The sequence below is a fragment of the Eleginops maclovinus genome, chromosome 1 (genome assembly GCF_036324505.1).
Source record: "Eleginops maclovinus isolate JMC-PN-2008 ecotype Puerto Natales chromosome 1, JC_Emac_rtc_rv5, whole genome shotgun sequence".
Classification (NCBI taxonomy): Eukaryota; Metazoa; Chordata; class Actinopteri; order Perciformes; family Eleginopidae; genus Eleginops; species Eleginops maclovinus.
In genome coordinates, this window is record NC_086349.1 from 14940001 (window position 1) to 14951504 (window position 11504).

The 11504-nt window shown below is 39.8% G+C and overlaps 1 protein-coding gene across 2 annotated transcripts; it reads left to right on the forward strand.

Annotated features, from left to right (window-relative positions):
• The first annotated feature begins 1370 nt into the window (after positions 1-1370).
• acvrl1 (activin A receptor like type 1) lies at positions 1371-10684 on the forward strand. Of its 2 annotated transcripts, none has more exons than XM_063884242.1 (11): positions 1371-1993; positions 2597-2658; positions 5282-5353; positions 6197-6427; positions 6792-6985; positions 7073-7172; positions 7255-7401; positions 7529-7804; positions 7965-8162; positions 8926-9056; positions 9671-10684. In XM_063884242.1, exons 2-11 carry the CDS (start codon positions 2649-2651, stop codon positions 9815-9817), a joined length of 1506 nt encoding a protein of 501 aa, XP_063740312.1. In that variant the 5' UTR covers positions 1371-1993; positions 2597-2648; the 3' UTR covers positions 9818-10684. The 2 variants fall into 2 exon arrangements, with proteins under 2 accessions (XP_063740312.1, XP_063740303.1); XM_063884233.1 differs by having other exon boundaries at positions 1376-1993; positions 7067-7172.
• Positions 10685-11504: the final 820 nt, after the last annotated feature.

Below are 11504 nucleotides of genomic sequence, written 5' to 3' on the forward strand. Positions count from 1 at the left end.
TATGCTCAAAAAGATTTCATGGAATTGTATAGGCCTAAATGAAGAAATCTTTGTTTGATTTAAATAGTTAAAGTGTCATACAATACAAACGTTCTCACATTATATTTTCAGCTTTGCGGTTCACTTCTTCTTCACAGAGGGGGAATTTGGTGACCTGAGGTCATTTGTGGATATAAATCTCTCTAGACTGTAATGAAGGAACACTTTGAATATGTCATGAAAAGTACTAAGGTCAGGATTACATTTTGATATGTGCTTTGTGACACGCTGTCCGTGACGGAAATATTGACTATTTGAAAGTTTACTAATAGTTGCAAAATAAGTCTTGGCTTTATTAAGAACTTGTGGTGAAAAACTAGTATGAAAACAAGCGTGTCAAAGCAATATCGCAGTTCTTATACCCAAGTAGATTATACTACAAGAAATAGTGGCCCCTAAGGAAAACCTCAAGAGAATGACCATATGTCTCTTTGAATCACAGATAAGTACAGAATAGTATTAAGTGCAGATTAAAAAGACAACTATTTGCTGTTTGTTTTCTACATGGCAGCTGATGTGAGAGCCTCCAGCTGTTTCTCCAGACATAAGCCAAAAACGGAGAGATTACGGAGCCTGCGAACAAGGCGGGAATTTATATTACAGACATTAAGTTATCTCTCTCAGGCTCTACTGAAGGAAGTGTATTCACACAGCCGAGTCTGTCTGGCATCCAAGAGACAAACGCATTTTCCATAAAGAGACACTTTGACTGCAGTAACAAAAAGGCGTTTGTGCACAATTGTATTACCATCAATGTGAAAGGAAATGTAAGCTTTACAACCCTACCCGAATACACTAGACACACAGATTGTCAGGGTAAAGAAGACAATTGTATCTAAAAGTACTACTTCACTCAGCATTCATGGATGTTTAAGATAAACTGTGCAAAATGTCGTATAGATTTTACCCTATAAGCTGTTTTCAAATGTGATGTGAAACATTCTACTCTATTGTGCAAAAACTGTACAAGACTGAGAATATTGTATTCATATTTTTGTATCTGTTTTGTATATTTGCCTAGTCATAGATTAGAAGATGACATAGGTTACTTCATATAAAGAGTCTTAACGTTGCTTTGAGAAAAAGGAGGGGTATTTAAGTTCACTGTTCACTGTAAAATAGGCTACATCATAAGTTCTTGTGAAAAATAGGATTGTAGTGAAAATGGAAGAAGGGGAATGGTTAAGTGACTCAGTAGGGTAGTTCTTGTTGTTAACCACAGCAATGTTATTATATGGTGGGGTCTTTAAAGCACATTCCTGTCAGTGCAGTGCAGACAGCAGTCCACAGGGGAAAAAGAAAAATGAGAGGTTTAGCAAGCAACAGGAAAACCGCTATGAGAACACATTCCAGGCAGAGCCGATCCTGTGCAGCGGGACAATAAGGGGTGGGACAAAGCTGTGCACTATTTAAACATGTTTTATCTAGCATTTAGATCAAGCGCATTGACAACCACTGAAAACCTTCATACTTAAGTGGTAGAAGACTTTAAGAGGTTCTCAGAGCGGAAGGAGTCTGGTCTGGTCACAAACCAACGACGGTGTTGTCGGTTTATCAGCTCAGATTTGAACCGAGATGAGATAGGTCTTGGTCGTCAGGGCATAACTGCCTAACTTTTTTTTAAAGCTTCACTTTTTCCGCAAGCGTAAGTTGCTTAGTTGTTAAACGCTTGGTTAGTTTTTAGTTTTGAGAGCAAAGAGGAAACGCTGCGGGCAAACTTTTACCAGAGAAGGCGGCTGGTCGTCACCGGAGCAGGAAAGGATGTGGACATCTGCAACTGAGACGAAAACTAACACGGTTTACTCCACTCTCTGGAAATGGAGCCAGCTGTGTTTTAAACTCACCTTCTTTTGACTTTAAATACGTTGGCCACGGAGGGATACTAGGAGCGAACTTTGATATGGGAGACGTGCAGCGTTTACGTCTGTTAAGATAATAGGCGTGAAGATAACAGGTAAGTTGATGGTGCGTAAAACATCATTTGTATCCTGTGGGTGTCTTATACTGATTCATTTGTATCATAAAAAGAACACATTAGCTAACACATGAACGATAATCACCTTTGACAGCGCCATACATCAATCCACGTGTTTACAGATGTGAACCAACAGGTGTCTGAAAGTGGCCTACCTGAGCAAAAGTCAAACTAACAACAGTAAATGATGTCCTTAAATGCATCTCCTGTGAATGACACGCCATAATGTATTACATTATTGAACGATACAAGCAACTTTAACACATTTAGATTCATGAATAACAATTCTATAGCATAGTATTGTATTGTTTAAACAGCCCAACAGGATTTAAAGAAGATTAAATATGTCCATCCTCAACCAGCTACATAATCAAACTGATGTTTAAATATGAATGTGTTAAGTTGAAAAGTTCATGCTTTTTGAAATCTAAAGAATTCACATATTTACTGTAGATGTGGTCTATATTTAAGAGTGGAAATCATAGCTGAATTTCTCCTCCCTGCCTATTGTTTGCTCATCCATGTCCTTCACCCATCCTTGCACACTCACATAGGGGAGACATTTGCCCTTTATGTGTATAGGTCATGATGGAAGTCACATGGGATCTTTCCAGGGTGCTGCCGTTGTAGGTGTATGACATCAGGTGTGTGCACTCATACTCATGTCTTCATCCCTTTCTTCCCCATACATGCATTCATTGTAAGTATGCATGGGAGAGCATACAGACAATAACTGAGCCATAAAGCCTGCCAAGCCTAGCTTTGTCTGTGAAATGAAGATACAATCAGTATGTCGCTGTAACAAGCAGACAGTCACTCACAAAAGGTTTTTTACAATAAATGTGTTTGAAATGTGTGGCTATGTTATAAAAAAGAGATTGAATGCAATGTTTTCTTGTCATTTACACCACATGATAGAAGCTTTTACTGTATCACGCTTAAAGTTACTTTCCAGAGACAGAGTAATGGGTCTTTTTGGTGTGGTGAGGCCCAGTGGAGGGCTGCTGTGCTATGCCATGCCCCCACCATCCTCTGCTATAACCACACAGTCATACAGATGGAATGAGAGATCTGCCTCCCTGAGTTAAAGCTCTGTAGATGAGAGGAAGAGATGACAATGGATCTTTTCCCCTTGGGTCAGGAGGGAGTAGTGTTCTACAGAATAGAGAAAAACAAGAGATTGCCCAAAGAGGAAGTGCACTGGAATCTTAAGTCAGACTGACTACGATGGAGGGCAAGATTACTGTTCTATGTCAGGATGATAAAAATGATTGTGAAATATTTCCCGCTCCTCCGCCGGGAATAAGTTCATGCAGCTGGTGGAGTCGTGCTTAGGCTATTCCTGCAATGGACCCACAGAATAACCACCCCTGACATGTAAGCTGCATAACAAAGGTAGTGCTTTTTTTCCTTTATGGTAAAATGTGGCTTGTGGTTTTAGCAAGTCAGAGCAAAGTGCAGTGGGTTCTCATCTGTAGAGCTACAGCCTCACAGCTGACCCGCATAAGATAGTTCGTCAGAAAGTTTTATCAGATTTCTCATGTGAAATGGATATCTTACTAAGCAGAGATGTCCCCTTGGATCTGATACTGTGATAAACATTAAACACTAAGTTCTCGTTTTCTCATGACAGTCTGCTGAACTATATATAACAAGCTGACAAGAGTATCAGATCAGTTAAGATACAGATACATTCTTGCTAAACACCTCCTACTCTGGTTTCTGTTCAGTGACATTTGACATATAAGGGAATGGCTTCCTGTAGTTTGAACTTAAATAAATCTAGGTCAATGCTTTATAACTAAAAGAGGGCTTCCATAGTATTGCGCCTACGAGCAAGTTCTACTGCCAAATGTGTGCAATTCAAGGGTTGTTTGCTGTAGGTGATGTAAGGTAGAATTTGTGTATGAATATTTTATGATTAAAAAGTGATTCCCCTTCTAGATTAGCCATTAGCAAGCAATGGCTAATCTAGAAATGTAATACTATTTTGGAAAGCATACTTCCATTTTCATCTACACATAGCTTAGTATGGCCGAACATGTTTTATGATGTTTTTAAATATAATGTTACCATTAAAAGCCTCAACCAATTGGTTGCTCTTTAGTACGGTTTGCACAAGTGGTCTTTAAAGACTCTCAAAGTGCTCCTAAATGTTTTCATATTGAGATATTTCACTTTGTTTTAAGCAAATCCTGACCTGTAAAGTTTTGTAGCCACATTTTATCCTTGTTCTGAAAGGACTCAAAATTGCGAGACTTTATGAACCATCTTGTATCAATTTTGGATGTCACTTTGCCTCAATGGCAACTGTTAAGAATATCTGAATACATACAGCCAAATTGGCAGCTTAAAGACCGGCTTTATGTTGGTTCTTGTGTTATGTGCTTCCTTAAGATAAAAAGCTAAAGTAGGGTAAATAAATCAAAATGTTTATATTTTTTAGATATCCTTAGTGACAAAGCCTTTAAAATATATATATAATGTTGCCTAAACTGTACGCAGAGCATACACTTAAGGCTATTAGGAAACACGGTTCACCCAGTTGATGTACTTCATTAGCACAGTGTATGTAGCAACAAAAAAACACAATCGAATTTGCTACAATATATTTATACATTATTTTCAACTACTTTTGTCACTTTTTTGTCATATATAAAGTCCACCTGGGTGTCGTGTAACAGACTAGTGTGCTTCAGCAGTGAGAATGACGTGGTTGTGTATGACGGCCCTCCTGTTTGCGTGACCCTCTGCAGTGCAGCCCTAAACAATGAGCAGACCTGAGTCTCGCCGGCCAGCCGGGTGGGGCCACTCAATGGCAGGAAGCGGAGCCATCAATATTTACTCTGCAAGTAGGGCAGTGGAGGAGTCGACAGGCCTGGAGTCGGGTAGCCAGCGCCACAGGCAGTCTCAGCACAAATACACAAACACTTTGCCGCCTCCTTCCCATAAGCCCCCTTTTCCCCTCCCGATGCAATTACAACGCAGGCAGACAGGCTGGGCCCTCAGCTGTTGTTTTTGACCTCATAGCTTCCTCCTCAGAGTCCACGCTTTAACCACCACTCGACTCCTCATAGACACTGTTAGGTTACAGTCTGTTCATTTTAATCAAATAGCTGTTATTGGTTCCCTGTGTTCCCAAAATGTCCCATATCAAGTCTTTGATTTTTCCCATTATGACAGCTCCTAATTAAGTGAAACATTCTTTTATAATGTGATATTAAGATCTCAATAATAGTTATTTATTCTTTTGTTCCTGAATCACAGAGATGGGAAGTTCTGCTGTGCTTACAGTGGTGCTGCTCGGGGCGTTTCTGTGGATCTCTGCTGTCCATGCAGGTGAGTTTACGATCGGAAGTAGAACATGTTTACTGTCATACAGGGCATTAACTTTGTTTTATTGAATAAACGCTCCTTAAAAGGACGTTTTGATTCTGACATTAAATCCTTAGACTACAATAAAAAAGCCTCGCTAGCACGGACAAAGTCTGTGTGTATGCAGCTTTTTGTTCTTTGTGCGGGCTGGATAAACAAAACAGACTGTATGGCTCTCACCGATCCTCCTGCATCAAACAATAGGTGACTGTTTTAGGCAAACAAGCTCAGACAAGCTGAGTGCACCTTCCCCTTCATAATGCAAAGTCAAAATAAATAAGTGGCAGGTGAAGATATTTCAGTATCAACTCAAGTAATGTTAGACCAAACCACAGCTAAAATGTGCAGGAATATTTTTGCTTACATTTGTCAGGTGGTTGGGCAGCTTTGAGTATTTCTGACTTCTAATGGTCAGAAAATACAGCTTTAAAGATGTTTAACAATTAGTCTGTTTAGAGTTTGTGATGTACAGCCTGCTTTGTGGTTAAATGGCCTTTCTGGAGAGGTCTATGGACATGAAAAGTATCACTTTGAACATCACACCTTCATTGGTTAAACACAGAGCCTTTGATATCCATGTGACATTTCGTGGTTGCCAGGAAATTCCATTTACGTTGTTCTTTCTATTACCAAAGGGGTTTTCCCTTAAGGAAGTCAAGGTATCTTTAGCACTACAATGTATCTTTTTTCCCCTCTAATGTTTGATTAATGATTTGTGTTACTTCTGTGTTATTCCTCCATCAACCAGTATCTAATGACTCAAAGGCCTTTCTGTTAACACTGTCTGTGTTCTTCCTTGTGCTTTAGATGAAGATGGGAAGCATCTGTGTAGATGCAAGAATGAAAAAGGCACATGTGTGAATGGAACTTGCAGAGGCGACTACTGCTTCTACTCCTGGTTGAATAACCGAGAGGATTTTGGCTGTTTCCCCAAAAACTATTACAGAGAGCAGTGTTACGCCGCTTTGGAACGCTTATATATGTCCTGCTGCAGAGGGAATTATTGCAACGCCTATTTCACACCACCTCCAATGATAAGTCAGTACCCAAAGCCTTTTCTTTGCAATATTTTAACACTATTTTTAACATCACATAAATTCATGTGACCACTGTGGAACTGAGCCGCCTACAGTTCAGTGCACATCCTGCATTGCTTTGTACTGAAGGGATTCAAAGCATCACTCTAGATAGCAGCTGGTTCCCCCTTGTGGCCAGTAAGAGCAAAATTGAAACCCTCCTAATTTGGACAGATGCTGTATTGAATGTCATGTTGTATTGACGCATTTTTTAAATTTTATCTAAGAAATGAAAACCTCCCGTCCTCAATTTGTTGAAATATTCTCAACTAGCTCCATAAACTCAAAATTGCCTGTTTGTGCGCGAATGGGTTTGTGTGATCCAGATGGAGAGTCAGAAAATACATCTCGCCCGGAGCTGTGGATCACGTTGTCTTTGCTCCTGTTGATCACGACTGCCAGCGTGTGTGGCCTGGTGCTGTTCCTGCGCTTCCGCCGTGCACACGGTAGACTGAAAAATCTTGAAGACCATGATGTCACCATGCTCAAGGTCCCAAATGGAGATGACCCCACATACAACGTAAGAGACCTTTTGAAGTCAGACACAATCACAATATGTTTAAGGTTTTGAGTTCTCAAACTCTGATTATTTCTGTTTCAGTCTCAGGATATCTTTGATGAGTTTTGTACATCAGGGAGTGGGACAGGACTGCCCTATCTGGTCCAAAGGACTATGGCCAGACAGATCTCACTGGTCCAGTGTGTCGGTCAGTCTCCTTTTTTTATCCCTGCTACTCTTCCTTGCCCAGTCTTGTTTATGGCTATTCAGTTGTGACATTGTGTTCGCAGGTAAAGGCAGGTATGGCGAGGTGTGGAGGGGAACTTGGATGGGGGAGAGTGTGGCTGTCAAGATCTTTTCCTCTAGGGACGAGCAGTCCTGGTTCAGAGAGACAGAGATCTACAACACTGTACAGCTCCGACACGACAACATCCTGGGTAAGGCGGCATTTGGCAGTTCCAAAAAATGTTGTTTTGTCATACTATTTTCTAGGGTAGGGTTATTTGACAAAAGCATCAGCCAAGAGACTGACGTTAAATTAACCATGTCCTATTCTGTCGGTAGGTTTTATAGCCTCTGACATGACATCCAAGAACTCCAGCACCCAGCTGTGGCTCGTCACCCACTTTCATGAGCTGGGTTCACTCTATGACTTCCTGCAGTACAGCAGCTTGGAGCCTGAGAGCTGCCTGAGGATGTGCCTGTCTGTGGCCTGCGGTCTGGTCCACCTGCACACTGAGATTGTCAGCGCACAGGAAAAACCAGCTATCGCCCACAGAGACCTGAAAAGCCGAAATATCCTGGTAAAGCGGAATGGGCAGTGCTGCATCGCTGACTTAGGTGGGTTTTGTGCAGAAAAAGGACAGCAAAATCACAATAAATCCTATAGAATCCATGTCCAACTTCTGCTGACGGTTGGGAATAAAAGACAGCTGCTTTATGTTGATTTTGATTAGATTTATAAAATAAAATGTGTATTATTTGTGCCTACCCTCCTCAGGTTTGTCTGTGATACACTCTCAGTCTCATGACTACCTCGATGTGGGAAACAACCCTCGTGTTGGTACCAAGCGCTACATGGCCCCTGAAGTCCTGGATGAGACTATTCGTATGGACATTTTCGAGTCCTACAAGCAAACTGATATCTGGGCCCTGGGCCTGGTCTTCTGGGAAATTAGCCGCAGGACCATTGTCAATGGTAAGGAGACAACCAACTGTCGGAATGTTTTGCCTTTACAGTCATCTAGAGAGATATAAATGGATTATAGTACCATGACACACAGTATTTGTATTATACATGTACCTTTAAAGGTTGAGGCTGCTCAGGGATATCATGTGTTTTTTTCTGTCATATCTGTCTGACTCTGTGTACATAAGAAGCAGTAAGTCTCATGTCTCTCAGCACTCTAATGTTTTCCTACTCTGTGTCTGTCTCTACTATCCTCTGTCATGATTAGCACTGCAGTAATTATAAACAGTCTTATCTGGTGTCAGCACTCAATTGTACATAGTCCAGATGCTCACGCACACAATTTGTAGATGCAAGCATGCATCCATGTTAAGACGACTGCACACACACATAGGGACAAACATAAAGAACATTATGTGTGTGTATGTGCATGTATAGAGACAAATACACACACATACACACACAGCAGGCATTGCAGATATCCTACCAAGTGAAGTCGCCAGGGAATTGATATCTTTCCCTGCTCTCCAGTTTAGTCAAACATGCTTTACAAAACTCCCACTACAGATAATCACAATTTCCAAGTGTGCATGAAAATCTATTTATATGGTGAAAATCTATCCAGAGGTTTAAAAGTTAGTTTGTTTTTAAAACTTTACTAGAGTCACTTACTGAATCCCACAACAAAGAAAGTTGCGTTTGTTGTTCTGCTCATTTGGAAAAAGAACAGCACACTGAGTGTTGTTTTTGTCTCTCTATTGGATTGTTTTAGGGATTGTGGAGGAGTACCGCCCTCCCTTCTTTGACCTGGTGCCTGTAGATCCCAGCTTTGAGGAGATGAAGAAAGTGGTGTGTGTGGATCAGCAGAGGCCCAGTCTCCACAACAGGCTCCATTCCCATCCTGTAAGCCATCTGATGAAACTTGCACGCATTTCCACGGGTGCACTTATTTATTATGGGGCTGCGAAAATCTACGCACAAGTTATCACATCTGGCTTTGTCTTTAGTGGGAAAGGTTATTATCAGCTTTATTTCCGAAACTAATATGATAACTTATTACAAACTCAAACAAATCACTAATGGATCAGATCTCCTTGAAGCCACCAGACTCCATCGACAGAGTCAGTTATTTGACATGATTGTGGTAAAACAAACTTCATTTAAAAGTCATCAAAAGCATATTTGATAGGCTTTCTAGTGCTCCAACATGCACCAACTCCGGACTGAAAGTTTGAAAGACAGGCTGATTAATTAAGAGGTATATTTTTTAAAGCATCCACAGTAGCTGCTTCCCAAAGTTAACTATGCTTCCCCACATGTTTGTGACGTCAATCGCTTCACACTGGAAAAAAACAAAGAATAATATACTTGTCTGCTACCAATGGGAAAGAGTACATTCAAGCAGATTGCCCACATTTTTAAAACTCACAAATGGGTGAAATGTAATTATAATGATGGTGCCTCACATGTTTCATTCTACTGGCCAAGAAGTAATTCACATTTTCCTGTGTGTCCAGATCCTGACGGCCATTGTGAAGATCATGAAGGAGTGTTGGTACCAGAGCCCATCAGCCCGCCTCACTGCCCTGCGGGTGAGGAAGACGCTCTCCAAACTCGACCATGACAGTGACTTCAGCATTGAGAAACTCAAGCAGGACATCTAGTCCAGAAAGTCTGGAGTAAAAGGGGACAAACAATTGAAAACTCCTGTAGGGAAAATGCTATGCAATCCAACAGCACAAGGTGCATATCATTAGCATCATTTCAGGATAATGACTCACAGTCGCTGCATTATATTGAAACCATATGACTTTAAACAGTCATGTCTAGACTGGCTCCCCAGGCTATCCTTTGTGGCCTAATTTTCATCTGCCATTTCTCTGGTGCCTCAAACCAAAAGTGCGCAACAAGAAAAAATATTGGGACATTTTATATTACTTTATCATATTCAGCTAATTAATCATTTAAAGCCGAATAATAAAAAACTAGAAATCATAGTCTGTTTCACACACATTTTATTCATAATTGTCTAAATCCCCTCTGGGCAGGACACAGAGGGAAATCTGGTTTTGCACAATTACTTATCAGTTTATCAACAAAAGGAGGAGAATGTCATCGTGGACTTTCTCTGAAATACCTTCATATTGCACAAATGGGTTTTTCCATAGATGATCAAAGCCAAAAAAAACATAAGGGCCTTGTTTATGAGAAATGAATGAAATAAATGTAAGTAAAAAAATACCTAAACACATGACCTGTTATACCGGTATCACATTTAACTTATATAAAATAAGCATTTATTATCTGCACAAGGGCACATTGAGCTATTTAGTTGTACATATTCTAACTGCATTGAAGCTGTTGCCTTCTTTCTCCTTTGGATTACTTCTTTTCTTTCTATTATTGAGAAATGAGACACTTTTTATATACTTTTATACAAAAAGAAAAACATACATTACTATTATCAGTAAATAAATTCACAAACAGATATGTAATATTGTATATGTTGAATAAAGGATTGTATTTTTCAACAGTTTACTTTTTACCAATTGATGTTTGCAATTCTCTCTTTGACCAGCAGGGGTCATCAGAAATCAGGGAAAGTAATATTGCTTACAGAAGATTTTTTTTTTTTTAAAGGTAAGTAATCACAACAACAAGCATATTTAACAAATGCTTTTGTCAGGGGAAAGTAGGAGACTTATTATTTTACACAAATTATACATCATCTAGTTTTAAAACCCATTTGTCACCTGCATGAATTTCATTAAGATAAGATCTTTACATTTTCCCTCAGTCACACTAACCTCACATAATGAGATGCTAAGCTTGAAAATATAAATAAATTAATGTAAGACAAGCCTCAGACTGAATTTTTAATAAACATGGACACATGGGTTAATAAATTATATTTTTGTTGTGCATTGATCCTACAGAACTGCTCACAATGATGAAACCAACATAACCTTCTATTTTGTAATCGTTCAAGGATAATGCAAACAGCTGATTTATAGATCCTGTTTAAAAAGGGGAACAAAGCAGTCATACTTAAAAAACAGAAACGCTTGTTCTTAAAATCCTAAGTATTCTGAATCACATTTGTGTACTCCTCACATGAGTCACAAATATATTTAGTTTCAAAAAGTCACTTTCAGAAAAAAATACAATATTTTTAATAGGAATCAAAGCTGCCAAGAATCTTCCAAGGTTGGTAAAATAAGGTAATAAGTATCAGCTCCTTCATGTAATAACTGCATCAATGTTTTCTTATGTGTTCTCCTCAGTGTGTGTGTGTGTGTGGGGGGGGGGGGCGTGTGCGTGTTTACTGTCTGCTTGGTGGTTGAACAAACT